Source organism: Mauremys reevesii, linkage group 9, assembly GCF_016161935.1.
Source record: "Mauremys reevesii isolate NIE-2019 linkage group 9, ASM1616193v1, whole genome shotgun sequence".
Taxonomy (NCBI): domain Eukaryota; kingdom Metazoa; phylum Chordata; order Testudines; family Geoemydidae; genus Mauremys; species Mauremys reevesii.
In genome coordinates this window covers 976,698-997,656 of record NC_052631.1, presented here as the reverse complement: position 1 = coordinate 997,656, position 20,959 = coordinate 976,698, and the positions used below count along the sequence as shown (strand labels likewise).

The window sequence follows — 20,959 nt, the reverse complement described above, 5'->3', positions numbered from 1 at the left end:
AGGCCTCTCTCATTCAGTGCACTGAATTGAGCAAAGCCCAGAGGTGAAACAATGATTGGAGACAGCTTGCAATTTGGTGAAATATTAATGGATTTACATGGGACTTGCAAAAGGCACTTCACTGGCCCTAGGACAGTTCCGCAATCATGGTTTCGAAGACCTGCTGCAAACCAAGGAGGTACAAGAGCTCTTTGAAAATGACTGGAGGATTTCTCACAATTAAAAAGGCTAGACAATGTAGATGTGATGGGTCTGTACCCCAGCCAAGAGGCAAGAGCCCATGGACGATGGTTAAAAGCCCCAGACTTCACACTGGGTGCGAAGGGAACTCTGGAGCAAACTCAGTCACTGCTGTTGGAGGTACTGGTGCAGCTCTTGGTTGTGATGCTGCAGGGCAGGGAGTGAGCCCAGAGCCTGGCCCAGCCCTGTAAATCACCACCGGCACTGCACAGATAGTGCAGACACCTGGGGCAGTAAATCTGACCATGCTGCGAACGAAGCATCAATCAGCTTCACTAGCAGCTTCTGAAACAAAGTTAAACTCATTAAACTGTCAAATGTCTTTTTAAAAATACTGGGCATCGAGCCAGCCCCTGTAAAACATTGTTAGACTGACAGGCAGACAGGTCTCTCTGAGAACCTGGAGCCAGGACTGCAACCCCCAAGTCATGCTCGTCAGCCGAGAACGTGCATTTCACATGAAGTAGCTTCAGACTCCCCTGCGACAGGGCGATATGGAGATCCTGAGCACGTCAAGCCATAGAATAAAGAAACCAGGACAGTGTCTAAGTGACGCAGACCATAATAATACTGCTATTCGCATTCAGAGTACGCCCTACACCTCCAAAACCGTAACAAGAACTTAATGGAAAAGTGGCTCCAGCAAACGTCTTTCCTGGCCTGCTGCTTACAAGTGACTCAGCCCAGACCCCAGCTGAGTCACCCCCTGCCAGGTGTGAGGAGAGAGCTCCCTTCCACCCGCAGTGCAATGACGGTGCACACGCACGCTCGCACCACGGTTACATCAGCAGTCGCCTGGGATGAGACGCACCTAGTCTGGGCCAGGCTGATTAGGGCTGAACACCTGAAAGACGCGATGCCCCGTATACTGGGCCTCTCTCGGAGGTGTAAACCTGAGGCTGCGGGCACGGTCTCAGCCTCCATGACAGCAGTATCAGCGCTGCCCAGTGCTGAGAGGACCAGGCGCTCGGCCTGTACTGAGGGGCAACAGGCCCATAGTCTCTCTCCCTCAGAGTCGCATTCTCAGGCCTCTCCAGTGTCCCGCACTGCGAGGGCCGTCACCGCTTTAGGCCCAGCGTTCCCTGGCGCGCTGGGTGTCTCCCCCCACCCCTTCGCCACAGGGCAGACGAAGGGGTGAATCGATCCCAGTGTCCTGCTGGCAGAGGGCTGCTCCCGCCAGCAGCCGAAGGCAGAACGAGACCCAGCGGCAGGAAGCTGAAGCTAGACAACTGACTAGAAACAAGAGGGTTTACCCCTGGATCAACTCCCCAGGGCTGCGGTGGATTCGCCACTAGTGAGCTCTTTCCATCAACAGTGGGCGTCTTTCTGAGAGCTCGGCTGGAGCTCAGCATGGGAATCCCTGGCTGGATCAGACTGGCCCCTCCTCCCGGTCCCCCTCGCTACGCTAGCTGAGAGGGGTGGAGAGCAGGAGGAGCTGCCGTGGTGGGGGAGAGATATTCACACAGCGCAAGCGAACCCTCAGCAATTCGTGTGTCCGCTGCTCATCCTGGGTCCGCATCCCACACTTGGGCCTTGGCGGGCAGACAGACGTGTGCCCTCAGGCCCAGGGACATCCCATCCCCAGCTCCAGCGCCAGAGGGAGGGGAGGGCCTCGCACCCCCCAGCAGCGCTACAGAAGAGCACTGGGCGTTACAGTAGTACTACTTCCCCTAGTGCTGTCCTGATCCATGAATTCAACAAATACTCAAAGGCTGCTGTGAAAACCATCTCCGGGGTTTGGGATTGCAGCATTCCAAGCCAAACCGAGGCTTCCCAGAGGGCAGGTGGGATGTACCGGCTTCTCAGATGGAGGAGGACAAAGCAGGTGGGAAGAAACACAAGAGAGCAGCCTGCGGGGCTGTAAAAAAGCTGGTCTTTGCTGGTTTGGAAATTAACGAGTATCAAGGACAGATTCCTGAACTCAGCCCCCACCCACTGTCCTGTTCTGCCCCACACTGGGTGCCTGGCCAGGCCAATCCAGATTCTGTAACCACACTGGGTATTACATAGATTCACTTTATCTGGGTGACTGTTCAGCGAATAGAAAGCCCATCACAAAATAACCCAAGACAGCCTCTTTCTTCCGAAAATCCTCCCCCCCCCACCCCATTCTGCATGCCTCCTGGTGCCAGTGGGTTCAGACCTGCACCAGGAAGGACTTGGGTCACCCTCCTGCCTGACGCTATGACCCTCCTCCAGAAGGCTGCGTTGAAAGGACGGCCCAAAAAACAAAGGAAGGATGCCAGCGTCTGCTCCATTTCCTCCTTGTCTGGAAAATAACAACTGCTCATATAACTCCCGGCACTGCAAGATGCACTATGGGCTCAGGCAAGCCACCCCCTCTTGTTAACTCAGCTATACTGGGCTTTATGGCCAAACAGAAACTTCCCTGAGCGTATTTCAGAGCCCCTGGCTTACAGCCGATCATTCACGACAGGTACGTGGACACTGCAATCAGAGGCGTGACTGCAGCACAAGCAGACATACCCGAGACAGCTTTGGTCTAGGCAGCGAAGCCGCAGCAGCAGCTGGTGTACACCCCGACCCAGGACATGTGCGCCAGCAGCTGCTGCCAGGTGATTTGGATCACAGGGGAATTGAGTGTCCAAATCCCTTAGACAGCTTTGGACACCTCAGCCCTGCTCTAGTAGAATAAAGCTTCCCCATGAGAAGCCCTGGGAGCTCTGTCCCTGGGAACACTGGCTAGCCAGGACCACCCCGCACTGGCAGGCAGTTGGGCTAGATGACCTAACAGGGCCTTTCCCGTCACCGATGCAAATGTTGATTCCCAGCTCCCTGTTCTAACCACTGCAGCGCATTCCCCACCATAGCCAAACGCAGCCCAATGCCCAGCTCAGCAGGACACTGCCGTGTGCGCTGAACTGCGAGGGGAGAGCAGCCCCCCTGAAGCCAGCGGGCTCCTCACATGCAGGTACCTTGCTGAATCAGGGATGCAAAATGCTGTGAAGGCCCCAAAACACCCACATGGTCTGTGATCATCAAATTCTGACCCAAACATTCATGCGTCAACAACTCAGCCACGCTCCCAGGTCCAGGAACAGGAGTCTTAGCAGGAAGGGAGGACAGAGCAGGGACACAGCGAGTTACAGGCTGAGCTTACAGAGAAGATGGGTCCCAGGAGAACTACCCACAGGCTGCAGAGGAAGGAAAAGGCTGCAGCTAACTGAGCCAAGCCTCTTTTCCAGGGCTGCTTTGTTTTCCTGTAGATTTATTGCTGTCCCCTGGTTCCACAATAATGCAGAGAGCGAGGCATGATAAGGGGAGATAAAGACAAAATCAATGACCATCAATCAACAGAGCTTTCCGATGGGAAAGGAATGCACTAATCAATATCCTGCTCTGCTCCCAGCGTCTGCTCACATGGAGCCAGCCAGACAGGGGCCATCAGCTACCACAAACGTGCTGTGTCCCCATCTGCTCGCCAGCCAAGGGCAGGGGATGGACAAGCAGGAAGTTAACGCAGCTGGAGAGTTTGAGATATTGTCGGAAGCAGAGACGGGGCCAGGGCAGCCTCCTGCTCCGTACTTTTTTGCAGCTCAGGGCTGCTTGGCTAGTTTACTTCGGTTTCTTTCAGTGAGCTCCAGGCACACTACGGAGACTCAGACATAACACAGCAGCGTCCTGACATGCTGACTCAACCCGCAAAATCACCAGCGCTCTGAACACACACACGTCCCCGCCGCCGTCCCGGAACGCTCACCTGTGGGCATGATGCGGTGCATGGCCACCGACAGGAAGAAGATGGAGTCGCTGTAGTAGGACCCGGACCCAGCACTGAAGTGTTTCTGCATGGCCTCAACTACTGGAAACAGCTGTTCTGTCAGCACGTCCACGTCATGGAATATTACCTGGGGAGAGACACAAACCACCACTGGGGTCATTGTGCGCAGCAGACGATACCCCCCCACGTGCTGGGCAGAGTCGCTGGTGCTTAATACTGAACCATGTAGATTATTTAGTTGAACTCCAGATGTGCTCAGAGCCCCCTCTGGGCTGGGCTGGGCCTGGCACACACACAATAAGCGACCCTGACCCAAGGAGTTTATAATTTAAATAGATCAGACAGGGCAAGGGACAGTTTATCTCCATTGTTCAGATGGGGAAACTGAGGCACACAGCAATTAAGTGATTTGCCAAAGGCCACAGAGGTAATCTGGGGCAGGGCCAGGAGCTGAACCCAGATCCCCGGAGCCCCAGCCCAATGCTTTGATCACAAGCCCAGCGTCCTTCTCTAACATTTCAGCCCAAGACTTCATGCAGGGAAGGACGGGCCACAGCACACTAACCAGCAAATAACAGAGGGTCCAACAGTTGCACTAGTAGGCAGTCAGAGCCTGTGGCACAGGCGGCTTCCTCGGGTTTCTGACACCGCTGCGGATGCAGTGAGAACGTGCTATGGGCCAATGGCCCGGACTTGCTCATATTTAAGCCAGTGGCAAAACTCCCATCGATGTCAGTGGTTAGGGACCAGAAACTGTCACCTCGGGAGATCTCACTGTAGCCACAGGTGGTCAGCAGGGGCCTGATCCCACAAGGTGTTATTTGCACACCCTCACCTACACGTTCTCTGCAGCAGGGACTCTGCCTCCGTCTATGTTTGCACCGTATCTAGCACATGGCAGGCACACCCCATAAATGCTAATAAACACCCACCACCATCATCTGCGAGAACAATTCCCACCGAGATCAAAGGTAACACCTCACTTTTCCCAGGCTGATCTCTCAGTACGCTTTATATCTCCGTGACCCCGTATGACAGACTCTCCTGCCGCCAGGGCTTGGGCACTCACGAGGCCAAGGAGTGCAGCCGCTGCACAGTGCATTGAAAGAAACAAAAATAACTGCTCTCTGCTAGTGCTTCAGAGGGGCCCAGGACGCCTTGTGTGTCTGTTTGCTGCTCTGGTGCAGAGCAGAGGCTGGTTTAATACTGGATTGAACACCTCACGTCACAGACACTGCACTCTCCCCTTCCCTTCCCAAGGCTGGTTTCTGTGGCTGGACATGCAGGGAGATTGTGAGCCCTGCACAGACAAGGCTGTGGCCTGCCACTTGTAAATACCATTTCGGCCCAGAACACTGGGACTCCCATGATGCTCTGTGGCATCCTGCTGTGTAGAGACCTCTTCCGAACGCATGCTGTTTAAAACCCTTCTTGCTGGTGACACACGACATAATTAAACAGATGCAAAAATAAAAATCTGGTTATTTTCATGAGCTACAAGAAACCAAAACAGCAATGCACCCATGTGCTGTACTGTCCTCTGAGAGGCTAGAGACTAAACAAACGAGGGCTAACGAAGGGGCTGCGCCAAGAGGAGCATGTGTTCCCAGTAGCTACTGACACTTTACTAGCCCCTAATTTATTTTGAGAAGGAACCTAAGTTGACACACAGTAACTTCTATGCAGTCCAATGTTCATTACCCAAATGCAATACTATGGGTTACCGAGTCATGCCAGATAACCAATGGAATGTTCAGGGTAATTAACAGACATCAGGAACATGACCCTGTTGCTGATAAGAGAGTTTGGGATCTCTGAGGCCTGGAGAATCAAGGTCACGCTGTATTCTGCTGGAAAAGTTCTACCCGGACACTGGCTTTTTAGTAACGTTAAACACAGCCGAATCCAGAGAGCACAAAGGGTCTGTGCTCCGTGGCCCTTCTTTCCCAGACATTTCCCAGGCAGTATTGTCTCACTAAAACATCATCACTAGAAGAGCTGCAAATTCTAAACTAGACTCAGAGACCAAGCCTCAAACAGATTGACGGGTTTTACTTCAATCCATCAAACCAAGAGGTAATTCATCCATAAAAGGGAAAAGTCTCTGATACCCGGGAAACGCAGTAACTGACACCACCATCTTCCATTCTTCTGCAAGACCCATTATATAACAGTGATGTCAGGGAAGAGCAGCAAGGTTTAGCTCTGCATACGGACCTTCCCTCCCTGTCGTCTGGTTTTATCTCGAAGTTGAAGTTTTACCTTGACTGTGGATGTTACCAATGAACAGCGAATAGGGAACTCAAATCACAGGCTGGCAGCATTGCTGCCTAAAAACAGAAGAGAGTGGTCTGTTAACAGGGTACCAACTACTCCTTGAGTCCCCTCCAGGGCAGGGATCTTAGCAGCATTTAGGGTGACCAGACAGCAAATGTGAAAAATTGGGACAGCGGGTGGGGGGTAATAGGAGCCTATCTAAGAAAAAGACCCCAAAATCGGGACTGTCCCTATAAAATCGGGACATCTGGTCACCCTAGCAGCATTCCCCTCTCCAAGCCTTGTCAGACACACATCAAGACTTCTCAGACACTGTCTACATTAGGAAAATGACTCGTGGTGGACAACAGCTGCCAGACACAGGTCACGTTCCTTGTGCAGAGTATGCTCTAGTCCCTGTGTCTACACACAGAATCATAGAATCACAGAATATCAGGGCTGGAAAGGACCTCGGGAGGTATCTAGTCCAACCCCCTGCTCAAAGCAGGACCAAACCCAACTAAATCATCCCAGCCAGGGCTTCATCAAGCCTGACCTTAAAAACCTCTAAGGAAGGAGATTCCACTACCTCCCTAGGGAACCCATTCCAGTGCTTCACCTCCCTCCTAGTGAAGAAGTTTTTCCTAATATCCCACCTAAACCTCCTCCTCTGCAACTTGAGACCATTACTCCTTGTTCTGTCATCGGGTACCACTGAGAACAGTCTAGCTCCATCCTCTTTGGAACCCCCTTTGAGGTAGTTGAAAGCAGCTATCAAATCCCCCCTCATTCTTCTCTTCTGCAGACTAAACAATCCCAGTTCCCTCAGCCTCTCCTCGTAAGTCATGTGCTCCAGCCCCCTAATCATTTTTGTTGCCCTCCGCTGGACTCTTTCCAATTTTTCCACATCCTTCTTGTAGTGTGGGGCCCAAAACTGGACACAGTACTCCAGATGAGGCCTCACCAGTGCTGAGTAGAGGGGAATGATCACATCCCTCGATCTGCTGGCAATGACCCTACTTATACAGCCCAAAATGCCGTTAGCCTTCTTGGCAACAAGGGCACACTGTTGACTCATATTCAGCTTCTCGTTCACTGTAACCCCCTAGGTCCTTTTCTGCAGAACTGATGCCCAGCCACTCGGTCCCTAGTCTGTAGCAGTGCCTGGGATTCGTCCGTCCCAAGTGCACTGCTCTGGCTAACAGAGTTGTGAGCCTATTTAGGGAGGGCCTTAGAGCCACAAGAAGGGGCCACCTGCTTTCCAACAGCCTCCATTATTTCTGAGAGGTCTGAAGGCCGAAAAGCCTCAGCTCTTTACGACAAGCCGAAGTTGTTGCTGGCTACCCGAGTGATCTCACCCCAACTCTAGCAGGAAACACGTTTGTTATGAACTAGAGGAAAACCAGGGGAGAGTGGAGGAGCAGGGAGGGACAAGTGTGAAGCTGCCCCTGAATCTCAAACCATGCTGCCATTCTCCTGGGTGCAGCACTTCCCACACCGAGCCAAGATCCACAGGGCCCTCCTGACCTAATTAGCACCTGGCTATGCCCGAGCCTTGCTCAGTTACTCCAGCCCTGCCCCGGACACCCACTCTGCTCCTAGGGGTCCCTGGCTCTCACAGGGTTACGGTGGCAGCGTGGCTGCGTGGCTGCAGACAGCCCCAATGTCACAGCTTCACCGTGACCTGGCCAATGGAAGGACGTGACACCCGGCCCGTGAGATGAGGCAGCATGTCAGGGCAACGTGCTGCCACAAGCAGCTCTTTCTGCCTGCTCGTGCACAGAACAGACTGGGGCCTGGGCCTGCCACAGCAGATCAAAGTGATGGCCACCCACGAGACCTGCTGTCTCTGCACCAGCCTGCTCCTGAGCAGGGCTGCTGCCATCCCCACAGGCACGGTGCAATGCTGACTGTGGCGGTGGTGCCGTGGGAGAACTAATCCCTTCCTGAGCCCTGCAGCTGATACGCGTCGGCGCCCGGGGAGGGAGAGCGCCCCCCGCTGTCTGCGCCGGGGAGGGGGGTGTCTCCTGGCAGAAGAGTGCTGTGGGTTGTGCACAGGAGGAGGAACAGAATGACTCTGCTCCGGCCTGGGCACTGCTCGGGCCGTGCCGTGCTGGGAGACAGGAGGGGTGACGCTCTGGGAAGCTGTCACTTGGGCGGCACGTTACTGTGTCACTGAACAAAGGGGAGGCCGAGGCTTCCCCTGTAGAGATCAGCTCTGCGGCATGCAGGGTGGATGCCCTGATGGGTGGGACGGCGCCGCACGGTCGGGGCTCTCCCCAGGGACAGGAGAAGGGGCGGGATGCGCCCTGGAAGGTACAGCCAGCGTGACATTATATACCGGGGGGGGGGCAGGAATAAGGGGAGGCACCAGGGACGCTCCCCCCGCCATGCCAGCCCGCAATGCTCATGGCATGGAGGAACACAGCCGCCAGAGGGTCACCAGCAGCACCCTCAGGTCCAGCCAGCAGGGGAGCAGGAAACCCCCCCGTCCCTTACTGCACTTCCAAGGAGCACACCCACGAGCCCAATCAAATCGAAAGGCTAGTGGTGGCAGCCGCGCAGCAGGGCTAGAGTTCTGCAGTGGCAGAGACCCCCTGTCCTCCAGGGGATCCTGGGGCTGGGGGTCAGGCCCATAGCCTGTTCCATACTCCATCCCCGGACAATGACAGGGGAGAAATCTCTGCCAGGTCCCACCAGCCCTTTCCCGTGCAGCACCACCATCAGATCCCACCAGGTGTACGTCCCGCTGGCAGAGAGCCCGCGCCCGCCGGGCGTACGTCCCGCTGGCAGAGAGCCCGCGCCGGGCATACGTCCCGCTGGCAGAGAGCACGCGCCCGCCGGGCGTACGTCCCGCTGGCAAAGAGAGCCCCCGCCGGGCGTACGTCCCGCTGGCAGAGAGCCCGCGCCCGCCGGGCGTACGTCCCGCTGGCAGAGAGCACGCGCCCGCCGGGCGTACGTCCTGCTGGAAGAGAGCACGCGCCCGCCGGGTGTACGACCCAGGAGTGAGAAGCTGCTGCTGCTGCACCAGTCTCAGCACAGCACCAGCACGGCCGCTCTTCTCCCTATTCTGTGATGTGCTGTATCTTTAGAGACCCCAGCAGACTCGGAGCCCATTGTGCCAGGCCCTAGAGACAGTCCCTGCCCCGCGGTCTACACAGGCCAGATGGACAAGAGCAGGCGAATCATCCCCTTGTGGCCTCTCTGCTTCCCTCCATCCCCAAGAGGAAGGCGAGAGCTGCTAAACCAGCACAGTCTCCCAATCACATGGCGGAAGAACAGGAGACATTTACCTGGGCTGGACAAAGCACCGGAGACCACTCGATGGGGAATGACCCTGGGGCTTGGAGGATATGGACATGAGCTGGAGGAGTTCTCAGTCAGTCTTGATATGGGTTTGTCAGTCCCTACTTACTGTGAACAGAGACTGTCCTGCAGCAGCTCACCAGCCACCAGACCAATGACAATGATTGCACCAGAAGTCAACGGCAGATGGAAGCGGCATGTTCCCTTGCTCCCTCTGTTAACAAGATTATTAGCAATGACAAGCACTGAAGTGAATTAAACACTAACTAATTAGGGCACGCTCTGAAAGCACAAAGTCATCGCATCCATGAACTGCAGGCGCAGGGAGCTGATGTGAGATAATTCTGCAGCGTTGGGCAGTAAATCCCTCTTGTCCGTGGCTTCAGAGCACAGGACTTCAGGCAGCAGCAGGGAGCTTCTACAGATCCATGAACCGCCCTGGAGCGTCACTGCTTTATGACTTGCGTAGGGCCCGCTCCCAACGTGGGAAGCCCCTGGATTCCACACACTAGCCTTGAAAAAACAAGGCTGCCACTATTATCGCGAAATAAACAACAAAAAAAGCCATTTGTACAGGACCTATAAAAACAATGGGCAAATTCAGGCCTTATGCCCCGATGTTTAGAAGGGGGTGAATTTCACTCCCATTAAACACACTCCTCTGAATTCTGCACAGCGCAGCAGAGGTGCGCTGGGGCACCAAGATCCATGCTCCAGCACGACCAGCGAGTCGAGGTGCAAAACCAGTAAGTGGACAAATGAAAGCAGCAGCGGAGTTAACGTCCGCTATGTTCCACACCTGGGGGGGCACCCAATGACCTAGAGGGTTGGCCAGGGGCAGCCGGGGTTTTTCTCTCTAGCTTGCTGCTCTGACAGCAGACACCAAAGACATCACCCTCTAACAGCTGTTTGATGGTCCATGCAGAGTCTCAGCCCAGTTCCCAGGGTTCACAAAAGCAACACCCCAAGAGGCACTACGTGTCCCCTTTCTAGCCATCTCAGCAGAGAGGCCAGCGACCAAATGACCCATCCCATCCCCATAGAAACAGTCCTTCCAGATCAGGGCGCCTCACACTGGAAGGCTGGGGTGGAGGCAGCATGCACTGCTTCTGTCTAGACTGGAGTAAAATGCAGCACTTCCAAAGAGGCAGCATTGCCCAGTGGTTAGGGCAGATGACTGTGAGCCAGAGGATCTGGGTTCTATTTCAGGTCTGACCAGAGACTCACTGTATGGATTGGATGGATAGAAAGCTGGATAAACTGTTGGGCTCAAAGGGTAGTGATCAACCGCTTGATGTCTAGTTGGCAGCCGATATCAAGTAGAGTGCCCCAGGGGTCCGTCCTGGGGCCGGTTTTGTTCAATATCTTCATTAATGATCTGGATGATGGGATGGATTTCACCCTCAGCAAGTTCGCAGATGACACTAAGCTGGGGGGAGAGGTAGATACGCTGGAGGGTAGGGATAGGGTCCAGAGTGACCTAGACAAATTGGAGGATTGGGCCAAAAGAAACCTGATGAGGTTCAACAAGGACAAGTGCAGAGTCCTGCACTTAGGAAGGAAGAATCCCATGCACTGCTACAGGCTGGGGACCGAATGGCTAAGCAGCAGTTCTGCAGAAAAGGACCCGGGGATTACAGTGGACGAGAAGCTGGAGATGAGTCAGCAGTGTGCCCTTGTTGTCAAGAAGGCCAATGGCATTTTGGGCTATATAAGTAGGGGCATTGCCAGCAGATCGAGGGATGTGATCATTCCCCTCTATTCGGCACTGGTGAGGCCATATCTGGAGTACTGTGTCCAGTTTTGGTCCCCCCGCTACAGAAGGGATTTGGACAAATTGGAAAGAGTCCAGCAGAGGGCAACGAAAATGATCAGGGAGCTGGAGCACATGACTTACGAGGAGAGGCTGAGGGAACTGCGCTTATTTAGTCTGCAGAAGAGAAGAGGGGAGATTTGATAGCAGCCTTCAACTACCTGAAGGGGGTTTCCAAAGAGGATGGAGCTCGGCTGTTCTCAGCAGTGGCAGATGACAGAACAAGGAGCAATGGTCTCAGGTTGCAGTGGGGGAGGTTTAGGTTGGATATTAGGAAACACTATTTCACTAGGAGGGTGGTGAAGCACTGGAATGGGTTACGTAGGGAGGTGGTGGAATCTCCTTCCTTAGCGGTTTTTAAGGCCCGGCTTGACAAAGCCCTGGCTGGGATGATTTAGTTGGGGATTGGTCCGGCTTTGAGCAGGGGGTGGGACTAGATAACTCCTGAGGTCCCGTCCAACCCTGATATTCTGATTCTATGATTCTGCAGCGAGGAATGTTCAGGCCAGCAGCAGCCCTCACTGGGACAGTCCCGAGTTCTTCGCTGTGTGTGTGACATTCCCCCTCTGCCCTCCAGCCTGCTCTGGGCGCCCGTATTTCAGCACAGGCAGAAGTATGGCCCATCTCCATCTCTACGGCCAGGCGTCGGCGGATGCTGACCCCCAGGGCATCACCCTGACAGCGAACGCTCCTGACCCCCGAGAAATGGTGCAAGCTCCCGGCTTGGGTGGCTTAACGGGAATGCCCAGCACACTCTGAACCAGCAGGGAGGGATCCCTTCTGATGGGGGAGTGGGGGTTCATCTGTCTCCTCCATCCATAATGTCTGGGACTCTGTTCTAACAGAAACAAGGTGCCCTCTCGCCTGCCAGACCCATGTGCAGCTCCTGAACGAGGAGGACGTGTCACGTTCACACACAGCTCTCCACAGGGCTTCCCTCCCCCTGGACACCACTGTAAGCTCTGCGCACCCACAAACCAGGCCAGCTGGGCGCCGGGTGACCCAGTAACTCCCCTCACACACACAGGGCAGTGTAGCACCAGGAGACCATAGCTAAGTCGGGGCTGGCTGGGTGCAGGGCCTGGGACCCCGTCGGGGCTGGCTGGGCGGGGGGCAGGAGAGCTGAGTGTGAAGGACAAGCTGCAATGGGGTGTGGGGGCGGAGAGGCTGGGGTCACAGCACCCCCACCCCCGGGGCTCAGCGAAGAGAGGCTCCAGGGCCCAGAGGAACTGAGACTGGCAGGAGCAGGCTGGGAGGAAGCGGGGGGCTGGAGAGGGGGCAGGGACCAGCAGGGACCCTTGGCCACAGATGATGTTACGTGGCTGGTGTCCCCGTGCTCCGGCCACGCTCTCCTCTGTGCTGACTGGCCTGGGCACTTCGCCTCACCTGCTCCAGCTGCGCTGCACGACCCCCGCCCTGGCTTTCTGGCTGATCCCGGAGCATAACACAACACAAACCCCGGCTCTGCCCGGGGCACACTGCCATGCTGCCTGGAACCTGCCTGGGGCCGCACTGCTGAGGTAACTCAGCCAAAGGCACCGGGTCTGAGCAATGGGTTAGCCTCGCCCGGGGGTGAGCAGCCCACCCGTGTAGCGTGTCCTCACGTGGGCTGCACGGCCCTCGCTGTGTTGCTCGGACTCCCCAGGGCTCCTCGCACTGTGGAAGGCTGAGCCACTCGGACGCTTTCCCAGCTAATTGAGAGAGAACTTGTCCGTGTTCACTGAGGGAAGGGGGCATGTGGGAAGGGTCCGGAGGCAGCGAGGGAAGGGGGAATTGTGGGAAGGCTCTGGAGAACCACCAGCCTGCAGTGGCTAGCCATGTCCTCACTGCCAAGTGGCCAGGTTATCAGCCCTGGAGGGGCCAGCTAGCCCAGGTGAAAGCTTTGGGTGTGGATGGGAGCTGGGTTAGGGACAGGCCCCGACTAGGAGCCCGGGTTAGCTGTGCTGTGAAGTCAAGCCCTGCGTCACACTCCCTTCCCCCTCCTTACCCTAGTCGGTGAGCTCCTCAGACAGGGGCGTCTCTCACTCTGCATGTACAGCTCCGTGCGCAGCGGGGTCCCAGGCTCAGCTGTAACACACCAGCCCAGCCTCACAGCATCCCAGCTCCGCCCTGCCCCGCTGTGCCTAAAGCAGCCTTCTGCAGGGTCCAGCCAGAGGGGAGCTGCCAGGCGGGTCTTGAAGGGCAGACGTGCTCCCCCACCAGCACACCGGCCTTACTGCCTCCAGCCCGGTTACATCTGCCACAGACCATAGCTAGGGCCTGGGGTCTGCCTCCTCTGACCCTGCAAATGGCACCATGCGGCTCAGCCTCACGTGCTGACTCAGAGGGAAGAGCGCCACCTCCTGGAGCCCTACAGCACCGCCGGGGGCGGGGGGGTGTCTCCCTTCCTGGGCTCATCAGCACTGAGCTGGGACAGAGTGCAGCAGAGGGGATCGTGTGGATCCCAGCTGCTCTGGAAACGCACACAAAGCCAAACAGCAATGGGCAAAGCTACTGGAAAACAGACTCTGAGGCTCCAGCCGTCAGAAGGAGCATTGCCAAAAACAGATGGGAAAATAACTGCATTCGGTGTGTGCTTTTAATTACCACAGGCACTTCTGCACCGCAGACCGCAGCTGGGGGAGCTTTCTCCCCCAGAGGAGCTATGCTGATATTTCAAGGGCCCTTTTTCCTCTCCCCAGCACAGATTTGGGCGCAGCGAGTTCATCTGCTGTAGTTTTGTATTTCATTATTTATCTGCGCTGCAGCGTTCAGTAAATCCCTGGTGCAAAATCCGACTGAGTACATTTAGGACTCAAGGAAAGTGTCGCTGTGGATTTCCTGTGCAAACAGCTTTTAATAAACATACCACCCACACGGAGAAGAGACCCTTTCTATGCACTCTCACTAAAAACCAGCTTCCATTTCTACTTTATCCCAGCTCTCCCTCCACCCTCTCTGCCAATTAGCTTTGCAGCGATGGCATAAGCACAGCATTACAGACAGATCGGCATAGCTTCACTGCAGGATTAGCCCACAGGAGGAGGCAGAGAAGGCTCCACTCTGGTACAGTGCTGATCTCTGCAGTAAGGGAGTTATTATCCACATGTTACAGATGGGAAAAGCAAAGGTGAGAGAGTGGAAGTTATCTGCCCAAGGCTGAGACGCCAGCAAGCAGCACAGCTGGTAACAAACGTAGGACCACAATGATGCTTCTCTGTGATAGGCTTGGAGAACAAGCTCTGTTTTAAAGCAAAAATAGCTCTGGCAATTAGAAAATGGGTAACTCTGATTACAAGACGTGGGAATGGTTCATTGGGTCACTGTTAAGTCCAACACAGGTGCATGTCTGCCCCTCTGCACAGAACTGCCGGGAGGAGACAAAGACAAGCACCGCTCTGCAGCTTTCACATCAGCTTTTTTCTTTTCAAATAATCTCTGCTAACCCATCAGCAGGCAGCACTCCCTGAAGGAGGCCAGCCAGTCTCATGATCCGAAACATCCAGTGAGAACTTGGCCCACGGCACAGGGTGTCTGCTATCACAATCCCAGCTGGGGAAGGGACCTGCCGAACCAAACTGACAGCTGGCAAAGACAACTCACTGCAATGCAGAGGTGAATGAAACAAACCTCCCCCCGGGCGCACTAGTAAGGGATGCAGGGCTGGAGTCACAGAGCACACGGGCATTGCGTTTTAATTCCACACACGGACACTCTGGACGGGGCAGATCTGCCCAGTTTGGGTCTGGCCTCTGAGATCACCGGGGAGCACGATTTGCCAGCAGGCAGAGGAATAATAGGGGTGGTTACCACGGTTAACTGATCAGTGTCAAGCAGCCCATATGTAAACTTGTGGGCAGTGGCGTGTGCAGAGCTATCGTGCTCACACACACACGTGCTGTTCATGTAATACACGGCTGGCTTCAGAGCACCCTACGGCTGGCAGCATGCTGGCCATGAGACTTGGGTTTCACTAGAGCCGCTGGATCTCGCACAGGCCACACTCTCAAACGCCAAGGGAGAGGGGGCTGCTCCCAGGCCAGAAGGGATTTAGTTTAAACCAAGCAGCAAGTGCTGTTGGTGAATGGCAGTGTGGTAGGAAGCCGGCCGGGTGCTGGGATGGCGAGACCAGACAGGAATCCCTGGTACCAGTGGAGCTGCTAACGGCCTTCAGGGTGCTCAGAGGATGGAGCTGGCAGGGTCTTTGCCAGCCCCTGCTTCCTGAGTGAACAGCACCCTCCTCTGGATGCTGCAGAGTGCTGCAGATCCTGACTCACTGAGTCACGGGAAACGCGCTTTGGCCGAGTCAGTAGCAAGGACCAATCACACCTGCTGGGAATGCAGAAACCACCTCCGATTGGCTGCAGCGCACAATAAGCACGGCCAACGGGACCACAGCTGGTCTCAGCCATGGCTGCCCTAGGGTGCCGGTGGGATGGGATGCAGGGCCATACGGTCATTTCAACAGAAGGCCGTCGCTCCTGGGCTCCATGTACCTTCCTTCGAGGACAGGGCCTGGGCTTGGCATATGCTGCCCAGCCCCGATGCTCCAATGCTCTGGCATCCCTTTTCCACCTGCCCTGGCTAGGATTGGCCATTTGTGCCACTGACACTGTCCTCTCACCACCGCGCTTTGGAAATGAGCTCCCCAACCAGGGCAGGGAGTGCGTGGGCTGCCGACGCACGCCCTGCCCTCCGCTGGAGGGACGCACTGACACTGCACACCTTGGTGCAGCCCACGGTGGGCAAACTATCAGGAAGGGAGGGATAAAGGCGGAGGGTGAAAGCACCACAACACAGGCGTCAGCCACTGGCAGGGCAGCCGAGCGAGGGTGTGGAGCAGGCTCTGGCTGATCCCCGAGCGGCAGACACAGGCGTGCAGCAGAGACGCCCAGCCGGACTGCAGCCGAGGGAGCTGCACGCTGACGGGGACGGGACACCAGCCCTGCAGCTCCAGATGGGAGCGCGGCGCTGTGGAGAAAGCAGCATTGTCAGCGGTATCCTGGCGGCAGGGCAGAGCTGGCAGCACAGAGGTGGCAGGAAACACTCGCCCTCCAGACCTTTCAACAGAAACAAACAATAAAAATCCAGCAAAACCTCCAAAAATAGAGCAGAGCCAGGGCGCTGGAGGAAGCGGGCCGGGGGGAGAGGCCTGGCACTCGTAGGGTCCTTCTACCCAGCCACCGAGACATTTTGCAACAAACTCCTCTGGCTGCCCTGCAGCTCTGCTGTGCAGCCTCGTGGTGCACCAGTGCCGCCTGCTGCCGGGCAGCAAGGATGGCACCTTCCCAGCAGCCTCCCACGTCTGCGTGTTTGACACCCCCTCCAGTGCAGGCTGCTGATCTGGCCCTGGGCCCCGCGTGGAGCTCACAGCCTCTGCGACTGCCAGCCGAAGGATTCCACGTCTCACGCTGGAGCCCAGGGACCCCGCTGGGCTGGGTGCACAGGCCCTGCCCCGGAGAGCTTCCAGCCTGAGACGCTGAGCGACCCAATAGTGCCAGCGTGAGGGCAGGGCCACACCTTGCTCCTGTGAACCCCCTTCCTGCACGAATGTCGGCTCATCTTTAAACCTCTTCTGCTACCTTCATTTTTCTCCTCTGTGTCTTTATGGCCATGACTAATTAGGGCAGAGGACTGCCCAGTGCAGAATTTTACAGACATTAATGTTGTCTGCGCAGAATTTCCTTTTTTCCCAAACAGAAATGGGCTGTAGAGATGTCGGTGGCCACTAGGGAAACAGCCCAGGTCGCAAACAGAAGACAAGACCAGGGGAGGGAACTGGAGGGTCCCCAGCACTTGCAGATCCCAGCACACCCTGAAGGACGAAGGTGGCAGCGCCCAGGAAACTCCCTGCAAGCCTGGGACCCAGCATGAGGCTGTTTCTCCCTCTGGATCCCTGGGCTCTAGGAGGACAGGGTCTGCGAGTGTCTGCATGGGGGAAGGGGGCCATGGCTGGGCTCTGGGGAGTAGGGTCTGCAAGTGTCTGGGTGGGGGGCTGTGGCTGGGCTCTGGGGGGGCAGGGGTGAGAGTGTCTGGGCTGGTGGGGAAGGGGCAGAGAAACAGCAACTGGGATGTCATAGGAGTTTCTTTGACTCTCTACTCCTGGGGGAGTTTTTGTGTGTGCCTGTCTTGTTACAGACATACTTGCTGACAGATATTTTGAAATAAATTACCAAAATAATTGAAACTGGTGTAATTATATAGTGCTAGTTTTACAAATAAAATGTGCAGAATTTTAAAATATTGTGCATAGAATTTTTAATTTTTGGCGCAGAATGCCCCCAGGAGTAGCTATTGTCCCTGCCTGGTTCCCCTCTGAGTTCTCTGTGACCCTTTCCTGTTTGCTAAGCTTTTATATTAAGCTGGCTTTTTAAAGGTTTCTCTAGCTGCATTTCAAACTCCTCTCCACCAAGCTCAGCCTTTCAGGCTTGTCTGCCTTTGCACTGGCATTTCTCACACAACTGCCAGGTTTTCACTCTCTAAGGATGGGCCAAGTGACAGATGATGCTACCTGGAGCCAGCCTCACAGGAGGCGAGCACAGCACATGAGCTGGATCAGTCGAATTGAGCGTGGAAGCAATAAGAACACCCAGTGCAAAGTCAGCAACCCCAGGGCCTGTGCTGCTCAGCAGCCTGCACCACGGGTGCCTATCAAAGCTCTGAGGTGTGGGCGTGTTTCTAGCAGGGGCCCCTGGGGATCAGTGCCTGACCCTGCACAATTTACCGTTTTTATCAATGGCCTGGGAGAAAACAAAATCGTCACTGATGGTATTTAATACGGCTACAGTAAATATCCACAGGTAGGAATAATGAATGTAGGCCATGCTTACTGGATTGTGGGGGAGAGGTCTATCCTTGGAAGCTGACTCTGACAAAGACTTGGGTGGGAGCGGGGTTGAAATCAGCTGAACATGAATTCCCAGTGTGACCAAAAGAGCTAATGCGATCCTTGGATGCGTAAACAAGGGAATCTGGAGTAGGAACAGAGAAGTTATTTTACCTCGTATTTGATACTGGTGTGAACCCTGCTGGAATATTATGTCCAGTTCTAGTGTCCACAATTCAGGAAGGATGTTCATAAACTAAAGAGGGTTAAGAACATAAGAACGGCCATACTGGGGTCAGACCCAAGGTCCATCTAGCCCAGTGTCCTGTCTTCCGACAGTGGCCAATGCCAGGTGCCTGTAGCAGGGTGAACACCCGCTCCAGCCCGGAAGGGGTTGGAAAAGCCCTGCAGAGGGCTGGGGCTGGGCTGCAGAAGGGAGCAAACCCCCAGCTGATTGGCGGAAGTGGCTGTGGCTGGGGCCATGCCCCAAACTGAGCAACTGGGCCTTATAAGGCGGCCAGGGCAGCCGGAAGCTGAGCAGTCTCACTGTGACTGGAGATGGAGACAGGCCTGGCTGCTGGGGAACTCACCCGGGGGACCTAGAGTGAGGCAGGGCTGGGGAAAGGCCTTAGGGGCTGGGAAACCCTAGGCCAGCAACTCCCCAGGCTGCAGGGCCTGGTCCTAGGCCCACCTAGGTACTGGTGTTGCAGAGGGGCAGCCTGAGGGTGGATAAAGGCAGCCAGTCCAAACCCCTTGTTGCCTGTGATGATTGGCTGATACACTGCAGCCCGCCCCAGGGCGCGGGGACTAGACGGTGACTGGCAGTAGCCACAACTGGGGCGACGTGGGGATAGTGGGTGGGGAGACCCAGAGAGAGTGGGGTACTGCCAGGGGGGCAGCACCCAAGACAAGGGCACCAGGGTCCGGGAGGGACATGGGGGCCAACAACAGGCAGGACACCTGGCCTGTAGAGGGCGCTCCAATGACTGGCGAGCTAATTCCTGAGACGACCAGCAGGAGGTGCCGCCGGGTAAGTCGGCGCCTGATTTCAGAGCCCCAGAGGGAATGAACAGAACAGGTGATCATCAAGTGATCCATCCCGTCACCCATTCCCAGCATCTGGTAAACAGAGGCTAGGGACACCATCCCTGCCCATCCTGGCTAACAGCCATTGATGGACCTATCCTCCATGAACGTATCTAGTTCTTGTTTGAACCCTGTTATAGTCCTGGCCATCACAACATCCTCTGGCAAGGAGTTCCACAGGTTGACTGTGCGCTGTGTGAAGAAATACTTCCTTGTGTTTGTTCTAAACCTGCTGCCTATTAATTTAATTTGGTGACCCTGGTTCTTGTGTTAGGAGGACTAAATAATACTTCCTGATTTACTTTCTCCACACCAGTCACGATTTTATAGACCTCTATCATATCCCCCCCTTAGACGTCTCTTTTCCAAGCTGAAAAGTCCCAGTCTTCTTAATCTCTCCTCATACGGAAGCCGTTCCATGCCCCTAATCATTTTTGTTGCTCGTTTCAGAACCTTTTCCAATTCCAATATGTCATTTCTGAGAAGGGGCAACCACATCTGCAATATGATATTTTCTGTCTTCATATCTATCCCTTTCTTAATGATTCCCAATATTCTATTTGCTTTTTTGACTGCCGCTGCACATTGAGTGAATGTTTTCAGAGAACTATCCACAATGACTCCAAGATCTCTTTCTTGAGTGGTAACAGCTAATTTAGACCCCATCATTGTATATGTATAGTTGGGATTATGTTTCCCAATGTGCATTACTTTACATTTATCAACGTTTAATTTCATCTGCCATTTTGTCACCCAGTCACCCAGTTTTGTAAAATCCTTTTGTAGCTCTTCGCAGTCTACCTGGGACTTAACGATCTTGATTAGTTTTTTATCATCTGAAAATTTTGCCACCTCTTTGTTCCTTTTTCCGGATCGTTTATGAATATGTTAAATTGGGCCCAGTACAGATCCCTGGGGGACACCATTATTTACCTCTCTCCATTCTGAAAACTGACCATTTATTCCTACCCTTTGTTTCCTATCTTTTAACCAGTTATCAATCCATGAGAGAACCTTCCCTCTTATCCCATGACTGCTTATTTTGTTTAAGAGCCTTTGGTGAGGGACCTTGTCAAAGGCTTTCTGAAAATCTAAATACACTGTATCTACTGGATCTCCTTTGTCTGCGTGCTTGTTGAGCCCCTCAAAAAATACTAGTAGATTGGTGAAGCATGATTTCCCTTTACAAAAACCATTGTGACTCCTCCCCAACAAATTATGTTAGTCTATGTGTCTGACGATTTTGTTCTTTACTACCATTTCAACCAGTTTGCCTGGTACTGAAATCAGGCTTACTGGCTTGTAATTGCCGGGATCACCTCTGGACCTTTTTTAAAAATTGGCGTCACGTTAGCTATCCTGCAGTCATTTGGTACAGAAGCTGATAGGTTACAGACTACCATTAGTAGTCCTGAAATTTCAGATTTGAATTCCTTCAGAACTCTTGGGTGAATACCATCTGGCCCTGGTAGCTTATTACTGTTTAGTTTATCAATTTGTTCCAAAACCTCCTCTAATGACACCTCAATCTGGGACAGTTCCACATATTTGTCACCTAAAAAGAATGGCTCAGGTTTGGGAATCTCCCCCACATCCTCAGCCGTGAAGACTGATGCAAAGAATTCATGTAGTTTCTCCGCAATGGCCTTATCCTCCTTGAGTGCTCCTTTAGCATCTTGATCTTCCATCAAGCCCCACTGGTTGTTTAGCA

The 20,959-nt window shown here is 54.5% G+C and overlaps 1 protein-coding gene across 2 annotated transcripts in view; it reads right to left on the bottom strand.

Annotated features, from left to right (window-relative positions):
- XXYLT1 (xyloside xylosyltransferase 1) overlaps positions 1 to 20,959 on the bottom strand; it is an 83,153-nt gene that overhangs the window by 53,900 nt on the left and 8,294 nt on the right. For both annotated transcript variants that reach the window (XM_039488143.1, XM_039488142.1), the window contains exon 2: positions 3,962 to 4,109. In XM_039488143.1, coding sequence (XP_039344077.1) covers positions 3,962 to 4,109 — 148 coding nt within the window. The remainder of the gene's footprint in view (positions 1 to 3,961; positions 4,110 to 20,959) is intronic.